The sequence below is a fragment of the Cornus florida genome, unplaced genomic scaffold (assembly GCF_030987335.1).
Source record: "Cornus florida cultivar Cherokee Brave unplaced genomic scaffold, ASM3098733v1 CherokeeBrave_3.0.0_Hap2_Chr11, whole genome shotgun sequence".
Lineage (NCBI taxonomy): Eukaryota > Viridiplantae > Streptophyta > Magnoliopsida > Cornales > Cornaceae > Cornus > Cornus florida.
Window position 1 is genome coordinate 39,222,976 of NW_026775581.1, and position 26,613 is coordinate 39,249,588.

The 26,613-nt window shown below is 33.9% G+C and overlaps 1 protein-coding gene across 1 annotated transcript; it reads left to right on the plus strand.

Moving 5' to 3' along the window:
• Window positions 1-9,895: 9,895 nt before the first annotated feature.
• Window positions 9,896-25,627, plus strand: LOC132285543 (plastid division protein CDP1, chloroplastic). The gene is made up of 12 exons (XM_059787731.1): window positions 9,896-10,438; window positions 13,986-14,099; window positions 14,191-14,328; window positions 14,586-14,690; window positions 14,785-14,907; window positions 15,282-15,650; window positions 15,871-15,966; window positions 16,045-16,164; window positions 21,363-21,428; window positions 21,521-22,291; window positions 24,082-24,272; window positions 25,128-25,627. The coding sequence occupies exons 1-12, from the start codon at window positions 10,178-10,180 to the stop codon at window positions 25,210-25,212; spliced, it is 2,439 nt and encodes an 812-aa protein (XP_059643714.1). The 5' UTR covers window positions 9,896-10,177; the 3' UTR covers window positions 25,213-25,627.
• The last annotated feature ends 986 nt before the right edge of the window (window positions 25,628-26,613 follow it).

A 26,613-nucleotide genomic window follows, 5' to 3' on the forward strand; every position in this document is an offset into this window, starting at 1 on the left:
TCTTCTTGGGGCTAGAGTTAGCCCCAAGCATGCTTTCTATACTCTAATCTTGTGTATTATTGAGGGATTAGTGTTGTATGATACATCTTGATATTCATGTATATATAAATCTTGATTATTTCATGGTTTGTATGGTTTAATGCTTCCAATTGACTATTCTATTCTACCCATATGTCTATGTATGCTAGAGTAGGATATTCATGTGCTTATCTCTAGATTTAGTGTTTTTGATGCATGTCTATGTGTATTGATGCTATAGATCTAGAGATTATCAAGATGATATGCTTAATGAATGCTATTTTGGTTCATTTGATGGTTTATGCCTATTCTTGATGGTTTGTGCCTCTCCCCTAGTCTAGATAGTTTTATTTTCATGCTAGTAGTGTAGATTTAGTGTAGTGGTAGTATAATGTTAGATGGGAGGACAATCTACTCTTGATGTTTGATATTTCATGCTTGTGAGTCCAAATGGCATATTCCTCTAATATTGTGTTGCATGTGGATTGTAAGCTTAATGAAGGATTAATGACTTGTTTTGATCTATTGTGCTATCCCCATGTTGTCTAGACAATATATGCTCTATTGCTTAGATATATTGTGCTCTTCACATGATGTTTAGACAATACTTGCTTGATTTGTCATCCTTGCCAATTGAATCAACCTAATGCACACACACCCTTATCATATTGCAACACATCCATTACCCTCAATTGATCACTTGTTAGTAGTATAGAAAAGTATTGCTTGGTGGTGATCTCTACACCCCAAGACCTCTCTCTCTCTCTTGTTTACCTCATATTATTTTATTTAGTTGAATTCAATTTAGCTTAATCAACCAACCAACCAATTGTGTGATCACTTGACCTACTAACCCTAATTACCATAGTTTCACAATTCGATACACCATCAAATCCCTTGGGACGATCCCTACTCGCCCTATCTATATTTTATATAGAGAAAGGTAGTAGTGGCTTTCTATAAATGTAAAACTTGGCCACCTCCTAAACACACACAACTCTCAAGCTTTGTTGGTTGTGGCGACTCCATCAAGGAAACCAACAAGTTTTTGCTCTATGATTTCTCCATTCCTCTTCTTCGTTTTGCTGTTTCTTTGATTCTTTCTCTTTCTGACGAAAAACAAAGCATTGAGAAGTCTCATTGGTTCATAAAAATCAAAGGGAAAAATACATATAAACGTATATGTTTGCTTGAAGAGAAAAAAATAACCCGTAATACGATTGAAGGTATGTATTTATGTTTTTTTTTTTCAATATATATTTTGGCTTATATTGTATCAGTTTTGTGGATTTGATTAGAAAAAATAAAAATAAAAATAAAAAATTTCAAAAGTTCATTACAAAGTGGATGCAAGGAAAGAATCAAGGAAGTAGCAGGAAGAAGAGGAATGAAGTAATCAGAGAGATAGAAAGGGGTCGTCAAAACCTCTTCAGGTTCTTTCCATATTTATTTTTGGTATCTTTGGTGCGCAACTAAAATATTAACGATTTAGGTGTTAATGTAATTAACACGTAGGATTCGGACTAGGAGTAGGTCAATTTGATCGAACAGAGTATCATTACTCTATAAAATAATTAATAACATAAATATCGTGGATGTTAGAGTATCTCCACCCGAATCTTCAAATTTCATATGTCAAATTCATTTGAGGTATGATGTGGCAAATAAGCATATGAAATTTTGGCATGTCACTTGATATGTCAAATTTATTAATTTATTAATATTTTATTTTTTGATTAAACAAAAATAAAATAACAATAAGAAATATCACAGTAAACAACAAAGATTTTAGTACAATTTATTCGCTTTCACAATCTGGAAATTAAATATACATGAATAATTAAGAATAATTCATATAAATTTAACATTAATACAAAAAAAAAAAAAAAAAAATACATTGTCATGTTCATTCGTGCCACTTCGATTTCTAGCATTTATGGTGGAAAAGCATCCACAAAATTTGTCCACATGCGCATTAATCTTTTGCCATCGTTGTGTCAAAATTTTATCAGATCGATCGGTGCGAAAATCCTTATTTTTGTGAGAATTCTCCGTTTCATTGCCAAAAAGTTGCAATTTTTTTCTCGTTTCCATACACAACATCCAAACTAGTATTGAGCCACCAGGGGCGGAGGTAAGGGGGGGCTGGCGGGGGCCATGGCCCCCCCTAATTTTTTGGAAATTTTTTTTTAGTATAGGTAAAAATAAAATAGTATAGCATATATGGTGTAAAATCTATACTTGACCCTCCTAAGAAATTTTTTTTTATTTCTTTAATTAGTATTTAATAAAAGATAGTTTATATATAATCTAAAAGAAAATGATTTTATTGACGACTCTAAAACCCTGATAAAAATTTAATGTGGTTATCTTAAAATTTCAACTCAAACACCATTCTTTCTATAATGTGACTATTTTAAAATCCTTCCGATTAACTCAAGCATGATTCTTTCCATAACCTTATTACCCTAAAATTTCATCTCATACATGATTCGTTCCATCGCTTTATTTATTTATTTATTTATTTTATTTAATTTTTTTTTATTGGAATGCTTTTATAAAAATTGTATAAGAAATTAATTTTTACAAAATCTAGAACAAAAATTTCATTTGAAGTTTTGAATATCAACAAAAATCGCTGATTTAAGAATCTAAATTCTTATTTTATTAATTTGTTTAAATTTTCAATTTTTTTCAATTTTTTTTAAATTATTTTTTTTTTCTTTTCGGTAAATAAAGAGAGTTATTAAATTGAATTTTTTTTATTTATAATTTTAGCATAAATCTTATTTGTGTTTGTTCAGAAAATTTGATAAAAAATTTATTTGTGTTTTTTTTTTTAAGTTTAGGTAGATATATTTTTGTATGAATATAATAAATAGTAAAATATTTTTGCCTATGTAATATTATTATTTTTTTTTTAAGTTCTAGCTAGGTAATGTTGTTTATAATTTTGGCCCCCCCAACCTCAAGATCCTGGCTCCGCCCCTGTGAGCCACACACTCACAATAAGACGATCTTCTTCCATACTGAAGTCGGCACCTCAAAAAGTAGTCCTTTTCTATGGGGCTTCATCAGTATGGATTTCAAATGCTAATTCACCAGAAAATTGAGATTGTTGGGTGAAAAAATATGAAAATTTTGGATATTGAGAATCCATGGTTTTAATGAGAGAAAAAGACTAACCAACTTCATTTTTTTTTTTTTTTTTAAATCTAGATTTTATCTTATAAGATGGTAATATTACCGCTGGTGAAAATCTGCAAAAACACAATAAAAAAATATTTAAAAAAAAAAGTTAAAAAAATTTCTCACATTTTTTCTCAAGTTTTTTTTTTTTCATGCAAATTTTAATGATGTGTGGGACTCATATTTTAAAAAACAATTCATTTGTCATATCAAAAATTGTATGCCAAATTTGGTAGATATGATTCTGTGTTAAATAACAACTAGACATTTGACTATTCAGTTAGAGGAAATTTGTATGGTGAAACTATCCATTCAATGCGCCAGCTCGGAATTGCCGATTCAAGTGGAAATGCTCTTAGGGTTTGTTAATGCCCTACAAAACTATTGAATGTATTATAAAATTCTATTAAATAATCAGAATTCGTAATTATTAATATATATTCGATAGAAATATTAAGTAGAGTGGCTTATCTCAATTATCTTAATGGGATGATCCAGAACCAAATATGTTGGCGTGTTTGTTATGGCCAAACAGATCGACGATAAATAGAAAACTAGGCCGAACGGATCGACGATAAATAGAAAACTACTTGCGCCATCCTGAGTAGTTTTCCTTGTTTATTTCTCATGTAAGTTTACTCTTAATAGTGAGAACTATACCGACTGGGGTTGTATTAATTATTTACTTTGATATACTTGAAGTGACCTACGGGTGGGACAACTTAAGTACTCTGGGTAAATAATTAATATATTCCTTTTTTATTTTTTTATTTTTAGCACCAACAAATAGATTAAACCATAACAGAAGAAAAAGAACAGTCAAGGAGAAGAGCATTTAACAACCACGGGGGCCATATGCTCCACTCCAAATCACTACATTCGGCCTCGATCAAGAGCCTTTCTACTCAAAATATGAGCAACACTATTTCTTCCACGAGGAACCCAAGCAAAAGAAGACCTAACACAAATGGAAAGAAGGGAACAAATATCATGAAAAACCAACGCCTGACCTTCCACTGTAATCTACAACTGCATGATAGGCTTCCAGTCCCCTTCAACCACAACGTTCTTGTAGCCCCAATGACAGAGAAGCAAAAGGAATTCCCACAACACCAAAGTTTCAGCCAGAGAAGGACTGAAAACATTAGGAAGGAAAAAAGTCACAACTTTAACAGGGCGACCCAAATGGTTACGAAGAATTGCACCTCCCCCACAAGTCTGACGAATCGAGTTGAAAGTAGCATCAAAGTTCAGTTTGAAATAACCCGATGTAGGGGCCATCCACACCGTCGTAGGGGGCTGGACTGGAAAACACGGCAACAAAGGAAGCTTGTTTTACCAAAACACCTCCTGAAACTCCTGAAAATCCGCAAAGGCTTTCTGAGCCACATTAAAAGGGTCCCAACGTTTCCGCTTAAAAATGAGATCATTGCGACACTTTCAAAGAGCCCAACAAACAAACGCCGCCAAACTCGTACAATTAACCGAAACACCGGACTGCGACCACTGATTACATAATTCAAACCATTTTTTCTTCCACACAGTAGGAGCTTGAGAGGAAAAGTTAATCCGAAGCGGACATAATTTCCAAACCAAACAAGCGAAGGCACAAGTACAAAGAAATGGTCCACAGTTTTCACAGCCGACTCACAAAGAGGACAGTCAAGAGAAACAAGAACCCCACGAATCCCAACTTGGGAATTGACCGGAATTATATCATGCATGCATTGCCAAAGAAACAAAATGATTTTCTTATGGGCTTTAATATTCCACACATTTCGCCATATAATTCTAGACACAGCAGCAAAGCTTAAACTTGTCTTGGAAAGAGAGGACGGCAATTTTTTAAGGAAAGAACAAGCAATATGATATGCACTTTTGACCGAAAAATGACCATTAAGAGAGGCGCCCCAAACCTTTTGATCTTCTCTCTGGAACATGCTTAGAGGAATTTTGAGAATAAGGTCTCTATCACGTTGATTGAAAAACTGGTCAATCAACTCAAAATTCCAGCAAGGAGGGGAAGGGGAAAACAAATCCGCAACCAAGGAAAAACTCGCGCCCCATGGCTTAAAAGAAACAGCATGATTAAGAAGGTCTGGCAGCTAGTTGTCAAGCCAACACTGCACTTTCGAACCATCTCCAATACGCCATTTCATCGCTTGGTGAATCACCTCTCGCACTAAGAAAATACTCTTCCAAACCCACGAAGCATGAGATGGAGATAATGAATCCACAAAGCTGCAGTTTTTAAAATATTTAGGCTTAAAGGATTTGTAAAGCATAGAATCATCACCAACCTCCATACGCCAAGCAATCTTGGCTAAAAGCGCCATGTTAAAGGCTTCAACGTCACGAAAACCCAGACCTCCAGCATCCTTGGATTGGTACATATCAGACCAATGAATCCATTTAATTTTATTTCATCACTCCACACCACTCCACCAAAAGTTAAGAAGTTGACTAGATAAGCCTTGGCAATTCTTTTTTGGAAGCCGAAAACATTGCATGGAAAACACTGGAATTGTCGAGAGAACAGATTTCAGAACGCTTTAAACAACTCGCTTTAGCAGAGATTTTTTTGGACAGGAAATTAAAAGCCATCGTTTTAGAACGACCCAAGAAGGTGTTGGGAAATGTGCAAGTTTTAAAAACTTTCTGAGGGATTTTTATACATAGATCTTGATTCATCACCTAGAGACAAATTTTATGCAAAAATAAAATATGATGTATTATTCAATTAATAGATTGAATACTTACATTAAAGGTTTGAGTAAACCTTAAATCTTTCTTCTAAAGTGAATGTTCTCACTTATTGTAGATCCCTTTGCTAGATGCATTTTCTTTGAATCTCCATCTTCTTAGTAATGGTCTTGCCTTTAGGAATTACCCATAAGCCTCCATAAATGACCTTGAAAAATTAGGCTTGTGGGTGCCTCCATTAGATGAGAACACTAACCCTAAAATTCTAGAGAAAGAAAAATATATTCCTTTTTCTTCCAAAAGTCACCTCTAAAATATACATAGACTCATGTATATATAGGCAAAATAAAGATAAGAAAAGTAAACAATAAATCCTTTTCAATCTTTAATCCACATATCTTAAATCTAATAGGATTCCAATATCAAGTTGGGCTATGAGTAAGAATCTTTTGGGCTTATTATTTTAGTGGCTATAATGAATTAATAATTGACCCGATCCATGGATCCAATTAAATTAATTCATTAATTAATTTCTACTCCATTAAAAGAAATTAATTGAATTCCAATTAAATAATAAATAACATCTAAGTCAATGTTGCACTTTGACCCCTCTATGCATAATTAGTTATCGGCTACTTAATTAATATATTTATTTTGGTACCTTTGATTATTTTCGGCTTGATCACAATAAAAACATTTGTTTGACAAAAAATAATAATTTAAATAAATAAATATATAGAAAATCATTTTGTCTAAAAATATACGAAGGCCTTCGAATTTACTTTGTGATCAACCATAATCAATACAAAATAAATACAAGTAACAATGATGTAAATACTGAAAATATAACCCTCTAACTGTTAATTACATAATTACCCAAAGTGCCGGTCTAAGGATTCCGAAGATTCTGCCAAACAAATCAAAGTAATTACTAATTAATAAAAGATTCTATACTTCTTTTATGCTTAAGAGTCAAATGCCATGACAGTGATAGGGAGCAATTGCATACGACGGCTCTCGCGATATATCTCAACCTAACGCGGATCCAGTTCAAGTCTTAATTAATAATGAGTCCATCCATAATTACCAACTATGAACAATTTATGATTACTATTTATATTCATGTATTGATCGCCATCACATACATATATAAATATCTCTTGTAATCAAGTGGACACTATCAATTCCGTAATGAATCGAAACATAATACATTGAATTCACCAGTTGTATAAATTATAAATATTTCAGATATATCAAAAACATATGTCACTTTAATCCAAATAGGAATTTGCTATGCCAGGGCATATAAATCTCAACAGAAGGAAGGTAAACTAAGATATTTATTTTGCCAATTCATACTAAGAATACCCAACATCCGTCTACAAACCTCCTTTTGAGAAGAGGAAGTATTAAAAGAGAAAAACGAGCTGGATTTTGCGAACGTATTTTATCAACATAGAATCCATGTAGCAAAGTATTTTGGCTAAGTTCTTTTAATCGCAGGAACCTGATCAATTATATTAAGTAAATTATAATTATTGTTAAATATATGTGACTAAACGAAAAGGCCTAGATGGCCAAATATATTAATAGTACATTGGATTGATGGTAATATTTATCCAAACAACTAATTATCATGTAAGAGTCTATTTATGGTATTAAGTAATAGTTGGGGCTAGACCTTGAGTGTAATTATTTTTATTTAGTGGAGTTAGAAATAATTAATATAAGGTATTTGATATGCTAAGGAGTTGGTAGACTATTGGAATTCTCTATTGAAGTCTTGGATATGCATTGTAGCAATACAGTACACATATCTCTCTCAGAGTTCCATAATTCTAAAGTAGATCAAAACCTCACACTTCTCACCGCTCGTCGATTTCCAAACCGAAGATGGGAGTGAAGATCCGAAAAGCACTACTAGCCATTGGAGATCAAGGACTGTGGATTTCAAATTTAGCAATCAATCGATTATCGATGGCAGTCAATTTTTCAATTGTCTAAGATGTATATTAATCAAACTTTCTATGGTAATCAAGATTAATCATAATTCGTTAAAATTGATTGATACGATCTTGTCCCGCTCAGAAAAATTATTTTTATTAAATTAAAAATGACTTCTACTTTTATATATTATTCTGGAGCTATCCAACAGTGGAGTATAATGAAGTAAAGAAAGACTGTTTATATAAAAGCTTAAATTATTGTGAACATAAGTTAATAAATGATTTATGTTAGTATAGTTGGTCTATACCTAATTAATTACTCAGTATAATGTTAATTTTAGTAGTATCTTTATCTTTATTCACTATTGTTTTGAAATATGTTAAGAGTGTCACTTCTTGGACAATGAACTTGATGAGTTGTTAGCTCACTCTAGTTCACTTTGGTTGTATCTAATTTTTGGATATTGTATTTATTATATTATATTTTCAGTTGAGAATGTGGACCTTAAGGTTTCAACCCAATTAAAATTTAGGTCATTTTCACGACTACAAACTATTAAAGTGTGAACTTAATATTTTATTTAATTTTTTGCTAATGAAGTTTTAGTATTAAACACAAAGATTATTAGGGACAAATGGTAAAGCTCAAATGGACCATAAATCATGGTGACGGAACTTAAAGAGCTCAAAGTCATTGAAAGCAAAGTTCAACACCATGAGTAGTATAGACTTTTGATGAGAGTTAGATCTAATGTAAAGTAATTTGTGATCCATTTTGATTGAAAGCTCAACCTTAGTACTTCAAGGAATTTAGGATCTAAGAATTGAATTGAAAAATATCATTTTAAGGTCTCAAAGATCACTGACTTAAGCCGAACACAGACGACTCAGATTACAAGGGCATAAAAGTCATTTGACTTTAGATGACTTATTAGTCACCTAAGTTGTATATTTAAACGCTTAAATGAACTAGATGAGACTTGACATTCAGGAAAAGGTTACTTAGATGCCTAAAAGGATAATTTAGACGCTTAACTTGGACATTTGTTTCGGACTTATTTTACATTGGATTTGAATGGGAGGTGAAAGGAGTTTAAATGAGTGTGTATGCAGTATTATTTAAAACTTAATCTTTTGAATAAATAAACAATCGCTTACTTGTTACAGTTGGTATCAGAGTCAGACCTAGTCCTTAATTCGATATCATGACAAGTGTCCGGGTCGGTCTATCCGGGTAGGCAGGGTGACTCGACCGAAACGAGGGCGTTGCATGGATTCGGATAGAGAAGAATTTTACGTCCTGAAATTTTGAATAAATAAACAAGCGTTCACCCGTTGCAACATTCCAATACAACATTCCAATCGGTGGGCTACATTTCTGTAAAAGCAAAGTGACTAATGTAGAGGTGTCCTCTGTGTGTGATAGAGAAGATGGTTAACAGTTATTTAATGTCAAAGCAAACCTTGACAGACGAGTCCTAAAAAGAAAGCCAATATTTAGGTTGCTCAAAATTTCAATTTTTTTACAGTTCTCAAACAAATTTTTTTTATTTTATTTAACAGATGCAACTTTAATATTCTATGCTCTAAATGCAACTTAGAAGTTTTAGCTATTATATCCAATTCAAGAACCAAAAGCAAAAATACAAATATATATATTTTTAATTTAACAAAACAAATTTTAAAAATAAGACAATTACTAAACATGATTTTACTTTCTGTTTCAACTCTAAAAAATCAAAATCATTATTAAAAGTATGAATTAACTCAATGTTAGTGAACAACCCTGTATAAGTGCATATAAATTAGATTTTTATTTAAATAAAATAATATAAAAAATGTATATAAAAAATAAAAACAGTTCACACTAGTAAAGGTATAGATAAATATAGATGTAGAGAATCTCGAGGATAAAATGGATAAAGTTAGGGTTGATAACTTTGTCGATGGGTGTGAAAATTATTTACCATATGTTTACTCAGATAAGTAAATTATCCAAAACAAGGGAAAAAAAAAAAAGAAGTTATACTTAAATTGTTGTTAAAGAAAAGCATCCTAATAAATCATGTAGTAGTAGTGTCTGATCTTTCCAGAAGCTGAAATCAAACCCTTCTCTTCGTAGGGTTCATTTTGTATGAAATCGGGGAAAAAAAAAAATAAAAAAAAAAAAAAAAAAATCTCATGAACACACATTAGAAACCCTAACTGCCATGAAATCGATTCCTTCTCTTGCATTTCTTGGAAGCAGTTCTCATTCCCAATTCATTGCTTCAGAAAATGTTTATGTTGCAGAGCCGGAGAGGGTTTAGCCTACAATTTTGATGGCATTTGTTCGTTCGGTGTCGAGTTTTACTGGCTGTTGTTTATGTGGAAACAATCTCCAAGAAATCAAAAGCAACTACAAGGTTTCTCTTCCTCTCATCAGAAGCAGCAACACTCTGATTGGATCGGAAACACTCCGGAGAAGATGTTTCCTGGCTGTGGGTCGGTGGAGATTGAACGCCACTGACGTGCGTGTCATTGAGAACAACAATGCCCAGACGCGGACTGGACTCGTTGAAATTCCCGTCACTTGCTACCAGGTCAGTTCTTCAAATACAGTATATATATATTTATATATACACATATATGTAAGTATATATGTGTAGGTTTTAGTTTGTACAAATGATGATTCAATTCTTTCGCAGTTGTTGTGTATGAGGGACAATGTTTTCACAATGTGATGAATTTTGTATGAGTAGCTCATGTTTTCCTGATTTCAGTGATGCTTGGGACCTCATTTGGTTCCTATACAAGGAAAAGAGAATATTAAATCAATAGTTAACTAGTCCATTTGATATGGCAGACTGGGTTGTTTTGGGTGAGGATAAGAGCAGATAATTTAATTATATATATATGTGTGTGTTTTTCTGTTTTCCCAATTGTACTTTTTATTTAGTATTTATTTTAATCTGTAATAAATTTAAGGGTAAAATTATCTGTAAGAAGGGAAAGTGCTAGTAGTACTGCTCATCTGGACACTGTTTTCTAAGGAATTTCCTCTCTGTTGAGAGTTGGAGTTGTTGTCTCTCTAAAAGTAAATTTTCTCTTTAAGGATTGCAACTGCAACAATTTGTATCACAATACTTTTCTGGGACCAGTGAGGTCATACTCCTCATTGGGTTTCTCTAGTGTATGGTTATGGCGCGATTAGGTTGTCTAGTGGAGCAAGAAAGCAAGAAATTTGGAATTTGCAAGATACACAAAGCAAGACGCCAAGGTCATGGAGGAGGTCCTGAAGAAGTTGTCATCGGTCCAGGGATTGTAGACTTAAGTTAATAAAAGAAGTACCTGCTTGTGGAAGCAATGCTCTCACACATCCTAGTCAGCCAGTTGAATGCCATAGTGCATAGTGTTAGGTCAATAGGACTAAGTTGACAAATTTTGTGGATTGAAACGTGTCATGTTAATTTAGTTTATTTTTAGTTAGTTAGCTTTGTTCTAATTGTGAGTCAAGTGAGAACTAACTAGGAGATGAAAATTGAACTACTGCAAAGATTAAAATGGTAAATTTTGTCAAAAATGTTAGAAAGGTAAATTCATACTATGATGCACACTCACCAATTAGGCTCATGGGTTCTAACTTTCAAAGTTTTTAAAACTTATTTTGATCCTAATAATATTGTTTTTAAAATGCATGGTTTCAAAACAAAAACAAAGTTTCTGCATTTTTTCTGAGTATTAGGTACTGCAATGGGTCAATCAATCGAGATATGGATTGAAGTCTACTGGAGTAACTTCGATCGATTGAAGGCTACTGGAGTTACCTTGATCGATCGAGCAAGGCCCAAAATTCAAAACTCCTGTTTGGACTGAACCACTGAGTTTTGACCTATTATATTTATGCTCAAGAGCTAGCCCAATGCATGAGGCTCCCACCACTGCGTGGTCTGGGGAGGATATGCTGCCTTACCTTCGCATTGAGAGGTTATTTTTGGTTTCGAACCTGTAACCTCCAAGGTCACAATGGAGCAACCTTACCACTTTCAAACCCGTGACTTCCGTTATTCTCAAGGGTGCTTATAAATAGTTATGATCTCAGAAAACCCTATGAGAGAAGAAGAGTGTTTTTTCATATCTTTTGAAAAGTAGAAACAATATATTTCGTTATATAAACAAGAATAAAGCTCTTCTTTTTCAATCTCTTCATATGTTTTCGAGAGTTTTCTTGTGAGAGAAAAGTGCGTCCTTTTTGTTTTCAACAATCATCCTACATTGTTTTGGCGAGTTGTTGCTTATTGGTGTTGATACAACTGTTATTGAGCTACTCAAGAACATTCAACACTGTGGGAGTAATCAACTGATTCCTGTCACTTGCTACCAGGTCAGTTCTTCAAATATATATACATATATGTAAGTATATGTGTAGGTATAGACTTATAGTTTATACAAATGATTATTCATTTCTTTTGCAGTTGTTGTGTATGAGGGACAATGTTTTCACAATGTGATGGATATTGTATTAGTAGTTCACGTTGTCCTGAATTCAGTGATGCTTGAGACCTCATTTGGTTCCTGGACAAGGAAAAGAAAACATTAATTTTAACTTTGTATATTCGATGGATTAATTTCCGATGAACTAAAATTTCCTTTTTAACTAGCTCATTGTAGTTTCCCAAAACTACAAAATATCCAAGTGTGCTTTGTAACAGATCGATGTTTGTTATTAGGTTGATATGGCAGATTGGGTTGTTTTGGGTGAGGATAAAGGCAGGTAATTTAATTATTATTATTATTATTATTATTATTATTTCTGTTTTTCCTAATGTCTTTATTATGTATTTATTATAATAAAATTAGCTGTAAGAAATTTATATAAGGCTGATAAACTTATATAAGGGAATAGTGCTAGTAGTACTTACTGCTCATCTGGACACTGTTTTCCAAGGAATTTCCTCTCTGTTGAGAGTTGGAGTTGAGGTCTCTCTAAAACTAAACAAATTTTCTCTTTAAGGATTGCAACTGCAACAATTTGTATCAGAGTACTTTTCTGAGATCAGTGAAAGGTCATACTCATCATTGGGTTTCTCTAGTGTATGGTTACAGCACGATTAGGTTGTCTAGTGGAGCAAGAAAGCAAGAAATTTGGAATTTGCAAGATACTCAAAGGAAGCAAGCCAAGGTCATGGAGGAGGTCCTGATGAAGTTGTCATCCAGGGATTGTAGACTAAGTCCATAAAAGAAGAAGTACCTGCTTATGGAAGTAAGGCTTGTACTCATCCTAGTCAGGTAGTTGAATACCATAGTGCATAGTGTTAGGTCAATAGGACTAAGTTGGCAAATTTTTTAGATCAAAACATGTCATATAAATTTAGTTTATCCTTAGTTAATTAGTTTTGTGCTAATTGTGAGTCAAGTGACAATTACCTCCGCTGCGAAGATTGTGCTGCTGCAAAGGTTAAAGTGGTAAATTTCGTCAAAAAGGTTAAATTCACGCTATGATGCACATTCGTATGCAGATTCTTTTCTTTTTTTTCTTCATTTTCTAAAACTTTTAGCTATATTTTTCATTTTTCAAGATAAATGTTGGGTTAATGAAGCGATGGTCCATTGGTGGATGATGTTTTCTTCTTATGTCTACATCTGGCTTCAGAATTTAACTGGAGAAGAAGCTATTTTTTGTATTTCATTCTTCTGATTTTTCATTATGACGTTTTGTATTATAGGAAACCCTGATATTATCATGATTCTCCCAGGCAATAATTGGATTTTTGTTTCTAGTTTAGTTATAAATAATAAATCCGAAATAATATTCTTTGGCACAAGTTTAGAAGCCTAAATATGTATACATTGTGGAGATCTTTTCTACTAATCTCCTTTTTGCTGCTATCAAGTTCGAGGGAATTAATGCAAAATAAGGAGGCATTTTATGACATAGGGTAAAATATTGAAACCTTGGGGACCTTATCATTGCCCTTTCCTTTCTGTCCCTTCTCTTTTTAATATCTTCTCACTGTCAAAGTTGGTGCCTCTGAAGAAATTTTGTGCCGCAGACCTGAGATCAATTCTGCACCTGAATTTAATCATCATCTGCACTACTTGCTTCTCGATTTAAGAAAAATAGTGATTATCAGTTTTAGTTATATGCAGATTGTTGGTGTTCCCAATCAAGCAGAGAAAGATGAGATTGTCAAGTCAGTGATGGATCTGAAAAATGCTGAGATTGAGGAAGGGTACACTATGGATGTTGTTGTATCTCGCCAGGTAGGGAGTAAAATTTGTAGTGAATTAGCTTAATTTGCAATATACAGCAATTTATTTTTTTCTCTCTCTCTTTTGTGTGTGTGTGTGGCAGAATCTTCTAATGGATGTGAGGGATAAGCTTCTTTTTGAACCAGAATATGCTGGTAATGTAAGGGAAAAGGTGCCACCTAAGTCTTCTCTACGAATTCCTTGGGCTTGGTTACCTGGTGCTCTTTGCCTTCTTCAAGAGGTATGACTGCATGGGATTTATATTGTAGAAATCTTGTTGCAATTCCTGTTTGGAGAAAATATTATCTTGAAAGAACTTGACCTTGCCATCTTGGTAGCCAGGCTCAATTCCTCACTTGATTTTGAGTGGTTATTCAGGGTCCATCTTGCTCTTTTTTATTTTAGATCTATGTATTCCTTCTTATTCCTTTATCCTAAAATTTGAAACACTTTTTTTTCAAATAAAGGTTTAATGGGATTTTGGTTTCTATGATTTAGGTTGGAGAAGAGAAGCTTGTGCTAGATATTGGCAAAGCAGCCCTTCAGCATCCAGATGCTAAGCCACATATTCATGATTTGCTTCTGTCCATGGCATTAGCGGAGGTAAGGCAAAGTAGAAGAGGTCAGGACTCTGTACCACTTCTTTCCTAGCAGTTTTGTTATGCAACTTTTTCTTATTATAGGTGCTTTCTTGAAGTGTGCCATTGCTAAAGCTGGTTTTGAGAAGAACAATATTTGCCGAGGATTTGAAGCTCTTGCTCGTGCTCAGTGTCTTCTTAGGGGCAAAATATCTCTTGGAAATATGACATTGTTATCTCAGGTATATCTCGTTTCAGTTGTACACTTCTACCTTCAATTATTTTGAAAGGTTCTCTCGCTTGTTTTCATTTCAGTATATCTATTTTCTTACCTAGCCAAAGTTAACGGTTTAAATATAATCTTCTTATATTTCTTAAACTTCTTGTTGGGATACTCCAAAGAGGAAAATATATTTATATAGTAAGATTTTAGTTACCAAGAGAAACTATGAGTAATTCAGATTGTCAAGTTACTGTTATTGGGTTGAAATTGTTTCTGTTGTTGTTAGGATGTTGATACTATTAGGTGCTCATCGATGTGTGCCAGATTTAGTAATTGGTTTAGATTTTTGGTTGCTCAATGCTCACTATAATTTTATTTGGCCTTTGTTTTTAGATAGAAGAATCTTTGGAAGAGCTTGCACCTGCTTGTACATTGGAAATTTTAGCCATGCCTCACACGCCTGAAAATGCTGAACGGAGACTAGGAGCCATTGCAGCCTTGCGTGAATTGCTCAGACAAGGCCTTGATGTAGTAACTTCATGTCAAGTTCAAGATTGGCCGTGCTTTTTGAGTCAAGCACTTAATAAACTCATGGCTTCTGAAATAGTTGATCTTCTTCCTTGGGATAATTTAGCTATTGCACGGAAGAATAAGAAATCAATTGAATCGCAGAATCAGAAAGTTGTGATTGATTTTAATTGTTTCTATATGGCTTTGTTGGCTCATTTTGCTTTTGGATATTCAAGCAAGCAAACAGACTTGGTAATTTCCATTTTGCCCTGGATGCAATTCTTTATTCATTTTGTTTAATTTACAAATTTCTTTTCAATATGAATTTGGTTCTGTTAAACTTTTATTATAAAAAAACAATTTGAACAATTTAGGAATATTATGGGTGCTGATGTGTGTTTATAAAAAAAGAGGAGAGATTTGTTTTGTTTCGTATCTTATGAATGTTATTCTTTCTTTTATTCTCATGTAGATTAACAAAGCAAAAACAATTTGTGAATGTTTAATAGCATCAGAAGGTATTGATTTAAAATTTGAAGAGGCCTTCTGCTTGTTCCTTCTTGGACAGGTAATTGATCTTTCCTTTATTTAGAATTGAAAATTTTATCCATTTAAACACTCAGGATGTAAGATGCTTGTTATCCAGGGTGCTGAGGCAGATGCTGTTGAAAAGCTTCGGCAGCTAGAATTAAATTCTAATCCTGCTTTACAAAATTCCATCTCAGGGAAGGAATTCAGAGATGTTTCTGGCACAGACCAATCACTGGTATGTCTTTTATTGTGATTAAAGACACACAATTGAACTGCTGCTGCTGAACATCTCACCTTTATTTTGGGAGGTCCTAAGCAAATTTTGAACTATTGTCCTGAATGTGTGTTGCTTTTCCATGATAAAATTAGGATGAACAAAATCCAATTAACATAAACTAATGAAGGTGAAAATTAAATGAAAAGTTTGAGGACAAAACCATGATATAAGAACTTAAGTCCAAAGTCTCAATAACGCAAGTTAGTGGAGCTCAATCGATTGACCAGTGGCATTCGATCAATTCAATATTTTGATGTCGCAAAAAAAATAAAAAAATATGGGAGCCGTAAGGCAAGTGTTGCCAGAGGATGGCATTCTGGAGCTTGATCAATCATTTAGATTGATGATGGCAATAAATTAAAATAAAAAAAAATAAAAAATTGAAACGGCATGACAAGTTTCACCCAAGAGGTACCCCCCCCTCAAAAAAAAAAAAAAAAAAAAATAGTAGTACTAGCCCACTCCAGAATATATTAGCACACCCCAAAATATATTTCTGGGTCCGCCCTTGCCCAAGAGGTGATAGAGGGCATGCGGCTTAGCTACTGAAAAGGGTAGAAAGGGGAAGGGAAAAAGGAAGAAGAGAAGAAAAGAGAGAAAAAGAAAGGAAAAACAGAGAGAAAGAGAGGGGAAGGAGAAGAGTAAGGAAGAGAAGAACAAGAGGAAAGTGGAGAGGAAAAGGAAGGGAAAGAAGACAGCAAAGGCATCGGTCAATGGACTGCAGGTGCATTCATAACAGTGGAAGGAAATCCCATTCCTTCAAGGTAAGGAAACAAGATCCGACCTCTTTTCAAGTTAAATCTGTGTGTTAAAATTACACCAAGATAATTATGTTACTGTTCTAAATTATCAAATTTGCCTAGAATGATTGACTTGCATTATGCCATGCATAAATAAAATATTTTTGTAGTACAGTTAAAGTTGATGTAAGTAAAACTTAGTGCAAGTAGTTATGAAAAAAAAATAGTGCAAGTATATGAACATTCATGATAGTTGGTGTGCTTGCTTTATCGAAATCATTATATGTGTTGTTGATAACTTGATGCTCAAAAAGGGAAGGATTTTACTGTATTTTGGCTAATGCTTGTGGTTTCTATAGACAGAGTTCATAGCCCTGTTTGACCGAGTTCTTGAAAATTTCATATTTTAGAAAAATACAGAAACCGAAATTATATATTTGAAAGTTGGAGATAACGCTAAAGCAAAAATAGTCTTCATTTTAACTAAGGTTAGCTAAAAGATCTTGATCAAAAGTGATACTGCTAAGAATTTTTCAAGCTGCTGAAAAACCATCTATTAATTGTGAAGTCGGATCGATTCATTTTCTCCCAGTGTTATGAAAATGCTTCAAAAACATTGAACTAAATGCAAAATGATATGATATCAAGTTTATGTTGATGACTGTTGATTGGCTAACTTGATAGTGTCCGACTGAAAATTTGATATCATGTTACCATATGGTATTGCCCTGCATAATAATTTGAATAGTGGTGAGAATTAAAGCTGAATAATTTTTAATCTCGAATTTACCCTTATAATGGTCATGGATTGAAAATCATAAACTCTTCTCAATTTGATTGGTTGATATGCATTGAATCTAATTCCTTTCTAGTCGATTGTTTTGGACGGAGACATGTTGAATCAGATAGTAACAAACTCTTCAGTAATCTTGGCTTGCCATTTTGATGGTTGTGGACTGCTGTATTTGCTTTGTGGTCCTGTACTGTGGATTATTTGGATATTGTATTTACGTTGTGGGTCTTGGACCCTGCTGTTTCTTCCTATTAGACTTATATGAATACATCCTTGGTTGACCGGGAGTGCTTTTAAGGTGCTTCACACCCTTTCTTTGCACGATGTTGTCATAAGAAGTTTAATCTCTTTTCTTATAGCAATTGTTAATTTATTTACCAATATAAGATTCGGTTATCAGTTTGTGGTTTTATGAACAACCCTATGGTAATCGTATTATCTGGTCCGTCATCCCCCAGGAATGGAGTAAGGGCCAACCTTTATCTCATCTGCGGGATGGGGAGGGGGTGCTTATTATAATTACCGTTTCAATGCCTTACCCAGATAAACAAAGTGTTTTAAAAAAAGTATTTCCTATTTAAAGATCTAATATAGGGTTGGTTGTGATTCTTGTATTAATGACTTCACAAAGATAAGACAACGTTGGTAAGGAAGCTAAGTGCCTTCTATTGGTATGTTTAAGCAAGGAGTAATTTGATGATGAAGACATCAAATCAAATCCTTGTGTTTTTTCTCTGTTTCAGATTTTGGGATTTGTCATGTAACAACTATTTTGTATCGTTTTTCTCATTTAATTCTTTTTAAGTTCCAATTGTTTGAGCTTTTATGTATTATTTTTTAAGTTTATTGTTCTATAGCTCTATCCGAGATTTCATTAGGGCGTAACATGGACATGGAGCCAATCCAATCTTATCTGATCCAAGACCAATTCTTTTGGATCCAAATCCATCCAGCATCCGGATTATCCACAAAATGCTTGGGCTGAATACGAATGTTGTCTCTAGCATCTGACTTGGACTCGGGTTTGGATACAAATTTCACAGTTAAATAATGGATTTGGACTATCCTGATCCGCTCCATTTCAAGCAAAATTAGAGCTAAGTGGTTCCAAAATAGGCTTCAAGAAGAAGCAAAATTAGGTAAGTACTTATCAAAATATATATATATATATATATATATATATATATATATATATATATCTTGCTGGTAAGATCTATCATTGGCTACCTTTCCGTCTTATAGCACCCATCTTCTACGAGTTAACCTATTTACATGACTATTTATCTTTAATCTAAAGGCCTATTTAAAATACCTCCTATTAGGGGAGGCAGCAGGGCTTCTTATGACTATCTTTTAAATGCTTTACAATTTCCTTTAAGGATTTCTCAAAGACGATGATAGTGTTAATAAGCTAATAGTCTTAGTTCCCTTTACTTGTTTCTGTTCTGATGGTAGTGCACCTCTGTTGTTGAACTGGTCGTATTGGTCTTGGGACCGATTCCTTGATATTAATGTGATGGATTTGGGCTGAATCCTATTTTGATGGTCATGAACCGATTTTTTTTTTTAACCTATATTACTGATTAGCAATCAGGAAGGCTCTAGCAACAAGATAAAAGAATGAATTCTTCCTTTCATGAAATTAGGTTCATAGCCTTGGGCTGGTTTTCTTAAATCAGTAAGCTTTTTTTATTGATTTAGGGTGCTGCCCTCTTCAGCCTGAGAAGGGTTGGACCAATTTGTTGATTTTCTGTGATGGTCTCATTCTGACATTTTTACGTTCTGATGGTAGTGGAGCTTCATTCTTGAACTTGTCGTGATGGTCTCAGATTGATTCTTTGATATTCTTGTTATCGCTTTCAACCGAATCCTGTTTTGATGATCATGGACCGAAATTTTTGTAGCCTTGGGCTGGTTATCTTATGTTGGCTGCAGGCCATGTTGTAATGGTTTTGAATCAAATCTGCTGACTTGTGATTGTTGTGTGTTAGAGGTGACTACTAGGAAGAGACATTGCTCAATTTACAGAAGAGACTGTCGGGATATATGTGCATGCTTGGTACCTTCAGGCAGTATTCTCAAGGAGTCGACTTGTAGGTAAGTGGTGCCTGGGGTGATTCAGTAGAAAGATCTATTTAAGTCAGTTGTTGAGGGTAACACGGGGCAAGTTCTCGTACGCCAGTATTGCCATCCAAACTTCTGTTATACTGTTTTGATATTGGATAGTTACTCTGTGGTAGTTTACCATCAACTATTGCCATATGTTATGGCAAAATAGAAACCTAGTCAGTTTTTACCGATAGCCCCCACAATACAGCTTTATTAAATAAAATGATGTGTTGAAATCATGGGATTGCTAGTGATTGACCAAAAATACAGAAAAACTGCCATGGGATGCTAGAAAAAAATCTGGATTGAGAATCGTTCAGATCATGGAATGACCGGTCCTTGATGTTACATAAATATTCCACCGTGCTAACTTGATGTGATTGTATTCTTGTGACTTAAATGATGTATGTGGCTTTGTTATTGTCTTTGATGAACTAGACGTTATTATCGTTAGTATTAATTCTAGAATCAAATCTTGAACTTGCTTCCTGCTGGACGTTCATGCTCATTCCCTCACTTATTTCTCTATCAAAGGGATGGTGTATGCTATGGAACACACATTGGGATACTCCTGGGGGTTAGAGAGATACATGGTCAGTGAATGCCTTGAATAGTGTAGTCATATTTGACAGATTGTGATTTCTGTTATGAAATTTGATTATGATGAGTTGTGAAATTGATAGAGTGGTTTTGTGACTCGAATAAAATCTTCGAAGTGAGTGGTTTGAAGACATTTCTAATTGGAGTGTCAGTGAAATTATGAACTGATCACGCCCTAATCTCAGGGTCAGTGGGAGCGGGTGTGACATTTACTGCTGCACTGCATGTCATATTACAGTCAATTGTACTGGCTTTCTTTGTACATTGTATTTTTAACAGCAAAGCTATCATTTGCAATCTTTTCACCATATTGACATAAACCTGTTGCAATAAATGTATATATAATGGGAAAAAGTACCTTTCATTGGGTCATGGTTTGTATGCCCTTGCCTCCCTTTCCTGTATCCTTGCATCAATTGTCTCCCCTTTGATTGTTTATACATCAATCATTCAGAGAAAATCATGGTATCCCATCGGTCCTTGTGTGACTCCTTGAGCACTGAACTACGCTTTTTGATTTTTTTTATTTATCTGAATGGGGTGATTTTTAAAATAAAAGAAAAAGAGATTAAAGTACAAGATAACAATGTAGAGGCATACCCCTAAAGAGACATCTGCAATGCTTATTGAATTTGCATCTGATTTAGGGACCATCATTAGGGCATATGGTCCTAGGTAAGTGTAAATATATAATACTAACCATGACCCATTTATTTTATTATTATTGTTGTTGTTGTTGTTGTTGTTGTTGTTTTGGGTAAAGTAACGTAACACAGTGTTGTGCACTGATGATAGTATGCTAATGGTCCTCCATGGACCATGTTTCATTTGATGCCATATGTTTGACTATGTACTATATACTTGTCTTCGAGGTTGATAGTTTCTCATACCAGACTGCCTGCTGAATTGACCAGGAAATATGGTTGAAGGATGTTGTGCTGGATTTATTCCCAGATACACGAGATTGTTCTCCGTCTTTGGTAAGATTTCCAATGTTCGTATTAAAAATTAGGCATTCTTATTTTGCAGAACATATCATAAAGGAAGCTAACTTTGAATATGTTTTCTGGAGGTCAACTTCTTTGCTGGTGAAAAGAAAGCTTTTGGGAACAGGCAAAATAAAGGAGCTTCACAGACCATATCTAATATAAGCCGCCGACCACTTTCCCCTTCTGTTGCATCAGATCGAAGAGCTATTGAGGAACCTATCTCATATTTAAACTCTTCTCAACATCTTGGGCCTGCTGTAAAGCAGTTAGCTCCCTGTAATTTGCAAAATCCGTTGACTGCAGGCAAGACTAACAACGGAGCCAATGTTAGCACACCATCTGTTCAATTGAAAAGAAATTTGGGTGGACACCATAATAGAGTTTGGGATAACTTCTTGGGCTCATATAATGTGGTTGGAAAGATTGCTTTTGTTACAGTATTGGGGTGTGTTCTGTTTGCTGTACGTTTGTGGAGGATGGGAAGTGCATCCAGATGGACATCGAAGAAACTAAGAATGAACACAAGTTCTGTTTCTTGGACTATGGATTCTTCCCTAGATCAAAGTGTGGGGCCTAGTTATATTAAAGGAATTAGTATTGCCGGAATACTCCAGAAGCTTCTCTCAGGGTTTAAGCCGCAGCTCAGGAACTGCCCAGATGCTGCAAATTTGCAAAATCCATGCCTTGCTGCTAGTCTGTCATCCTCTATGACTGCAGTATACAAGAGGCCAATGGCTATGGAAGAAGCTGAAACCCTTGTTAAGCAATGGCAAGCTACTAAAGCTGAAGCTCTTGGGCCTAACCATAAAGTTCATAACCTATTTGAAGTCCTTGACGAGTCTATGCTTCTGCAGGTAAACTATGCTGATTGTTTTGACGTGAAGGAGTTTTTCTTAATAAATTCACTTGCCAACAAAATTATGTGCTTTTACATGTCCTTAATAGTTGGCATGGAGGGTTCTATACAAATTACTGATACACCTGAACAAAAACGTATATTTATTTTTAGGGTATATTGCCCCGAGGTTTGGTTTTTGCACCCTCATTTTAAAGTTTGGTCAAAATTGTGGTCAACCTCTCCTGAGGTCTGGCAAAAAATAGAGTTATCCCCTTAGCCATTAAATGACTGTTATTGCCGTCAAAATTTTTTATTTGATTTCTGAGATTGCCCTTAGTGCATGAAATTTCATAGTTAACCCTCTAATTCTTTTAAACGACAAATTTATCCTGTGTGATATGACATATATATATGTGTGTGTGTGTGTGCCACCAGCCACCTAGTTATATGCCATTACTGCCACCTTATTCTCACAACCATCACCTCTCTCTTGACTAATTTGTAGATTTAGTGATGGATTTGAAAACTGAATGTTCGAAACTATTGAATCCATGGAAGATAATGAATTGATATCACCTAAACGATTTGGAAATGTTCAAGAAGGCAAGATTGAAAACAGCAAGTATTGTGGAGTTGGGGTTTGTGTGTGTGTGTGTGTGTGTGTGAGAGAGAGAGAGAGAGAGAGAGAGAGAGAGAGAGAGATCACCTAAATGATTGGGAAATTTCCAGTAAGCCAATATTGAAAACAAAGGGTATTGTGGAGTTGGGGTTTGTGTGTCAATATGTGTCTGTGTGTGTGAGAGAGAGAGTAGTATGTAATTGTTGTGGGATGTGAGTTTAGAAACCCTTCCCAAATTTGATCAATTAAGCAAGATTTAGATTGATTCTGTATCGAAAACTCAAAATTAGTGTCAGACTAACCAAAGAATTTAAGTTGATAAGAGAGAGAGAGAGAGGCTCAGAGTGGTCAAATTTGTAATTTGACTCTTAATGTTGGGGCAGAATGGTAAAAGGACATTAACAGCTTTTTACGTTAAAGTTAAAAGGGTGCAAACTCAAACCGTAGGAGAGGTTAGGGTAATTTACTCTTATTTTTATGTACCTATGTTATTCAATCAGTAAGCTATGGCATCTTATAATCTGAACCATTTTGAATTGAACTTTTACATGGATTTTTTATTTTTATTTTTTGGTGGCATAACTACTGTCCCCATTTTGTGGATTATCTGATGAAGTTGAGCTACTCTATTGATTCAGACATCATTTTTTAAGGAAACAACTAATTTGTTTTACAATTACTGTCATTTGATTTGCTGATTATCTGATGATGCAGTCAAATTGGTGGCACTACTGGTTAGATTATTTTGCATAGTGCTGTTGTGGACCCAATTTTATAAGTTTTGGTTAAAATTCAATTTTATTCCTTCCTACTTCTGATTGAATTAGCTGGATTTTAGGAATTTGTGGTCTTTAATAAATTTGCATTGAAATATAGGAAAATTTGTATGGGAACAGGAAAATTTGAGTCATTGATATTTGATAATTCTATATACCTATAATCCAAAAGCTAAGGTTAGTTTTTTAGGTTCCATAAAAAACGAAATCTTGTTGAGGCCCCTGCGTAGGCTGCATGGGAAGTTATCCTAGCACCTTTTTGTCTTTAAGTTCCTCTAGTCTTTTACTTATCAAAAAAAAAAAAGGTTCCTTTAGTCTTTTAGTTTCTTTTTTTCTTATTTTATTAATTTATTTTTTTTGTTTCTTTCAGTCTGTTGATGTTTTTCTTTTCAATGTGAATTTGATCAACAGTGGGAAGCTTTGGCTGATGCAGCTAAAGACAGGTCTTGTTTTTGGAGATTTGTTTTGCTGCAATTGTGTGTCCTGCGAGCTGAGATTTTATCAGATGGGATTGGTCTCGAAATGGCAGAAATAGAGGCTCTCCTGGAGGAAGCAGCTGAACTTGTTGATGACTCTTTGCCAAAGAACCCAAATTATTACAGGTAACTGTAAATAACGATACTTGGGGAATGATATTAGCCTTTTGTAATTGTGTCTTTTTCACAATGCAACCTGGGCAGTTTGAATTAGGTTAAAGGTTAATCCAAGTCTAACCCCGAAGGCTTGAGAGTTGAGAAGGCTACCCAATCCCAATCCAACAATCCTTAGTTTTGAAGGTTACTTTTGAAGAACACAAAATATATGAAGAAAAGATGCAATGAACAAATCATTTAACAAAAACACTGATGATTTTATCATTATGTGTTGCAATTCGTAAGGAACACATGATACCAATTAAAATGAGGATTATGAATTTTAGTTTAAACATGTGTAATAGAACTAATTTCTCTCAGCTTAAAGGTAAAAATCCCTGACATCTTATGTCTGTATTATGCAAGTACCACTGCTGTAATGAATGCAATATATGTAGGATAAATAATGTAAATATGCAATTAGTGATGCTCAGGTTAAATTATGGTGTCAAAGGACTCACCCAAACTAAAGTCAGGTTGAGATCCCAATCGGGTCAAGCTTGTCTATTGGTTGGGTTGAGAAAGTATAACTGTTCAACCTGCTTGCCCTAGGCTTTTAGATTTTTTGTTGTCATGGGATTACTTTCAGCTTCGCTGTTCAATAATTTTTGCAATTATCTAAATTGAAGTTGAGGAGTTAGGGAATTACTAAATGTGTTCTGGTTGCTGCTACTTCACTCTTCCCTTACCCTCTCCTTAATTTTCCTGAATATTTCCTAGAATTTTTCGGAGTGTTTGTTATTTTCCAATGATCTTTCTTTATTCTCTTTCATTATTATTATTATTGTGGTCGTTATGTAATAACTTTGGCTAATTGATTTGCAGCACCTATAAAATAATTTATGTTCTAAAACGGCAAGATGATGGTTCGTGGAGGTTCTGCAAATGTGATATTCTACCTTCGTCATGATTTTTCAACCTAGATGGAAAACAATTGCGATCGTGACGTCGGATGTCTTTAGAATGATTGGTCCGAACAGATGGTCAAGCCCCTCATTACTCAACGCTTATCGTTTTTCTTTCTACCAAGCTGCTGCATTCCATCTTCAATATTTGCTTGTAATGATATCCGGCCGACAAAGTTGGGATTAGAACTCAATTAAAGCTAGTAGCTACTGATTCTTTTTTTTTTTTTCCGAGTCATGTACACAGGAAATAGAACAAAGTTGAGATTTTAAATCTAGTAGCTGCCGATTCTTTCTTTTCTGTTTTTTTTTATTTTTTATCAGAGTCATGTACACGGGAAATTCTTTGTAAGAAATCTTGCGAAAGAGCAAAGAACCTGACATCTACTATTTACTAAAAGGGCATGTTTAGTAGGCATTTATTTTTCCGTGACTTCTACTATTTACTAAAAGGGTGTTTAGTATGCATTTTATTTTTGCGTTTGTTACAGCGAAAGTTTCAAGAAGTATGAATGTATATTTGTAGGAAGAACAACTGTTATTGTCTGGCCACTTTTGACTCCTGAACATGGAATTTAGATGTGTCGATATTAACGGTGACTTGTTATTTTGATGAATAATTTCTTAAACATATACATGTTAACTGCCAACTTTTGGGAAGAGATATAATAACTCTTGGAATACAACTCTTGCCTAGGGTCACAACTTTCAAATTAAATACAAATACTATTTTTTATGAAGAAATATCTTGGAATACAACTTTTGCCAAGGGTCTTCTTCTTTTTATTTTTTTAACTCTCTTCAAAATATTTGCATTCACTTGATTAAGTCAAATTCTATTTTTTTTTTTCCCTTCAAAGTTCTCATATTTTATTCATTTTATTTTCTTCTTCTTTGTGTTTTTTATTTTTTTTACTTATTTTGGTTACTAAAGTTGGTCAACCATAATGAGGTTTTTTTTATTTAAAAAAAAAAAAATTATAATAATATAAATACCATTTTTAAAAATAATTTAAATATTTTTTTATGTGCAACAATTAGTTACCAATCATGTTTTTGTTTTGGAATAAATCACACCACATAATAATAATAATAATAATTATTATTATTATTATTATTATTATTTTAAAGTTACTGTTTTTGCTTCATATATGAATCATATGAAATCAAAAATGCAAAATAGAACTTGCTAAAAGGAACTTTTTAATATCCGTATTTTATGTTTTTGAATTCTTTTAAAACAATTTTTTTGGAATTCTCAAATACCATATAATTGTCCATTCTTTTAGTTTCCATAGTCTCCTTCTCCAAATTGAATGAAGATTAATTGAAAGTGAGAAGCATAACATTGGGTCAAGTGCAAAAAACACGCATAATATATATTTTGAGTAAAATTTTTAATTTTA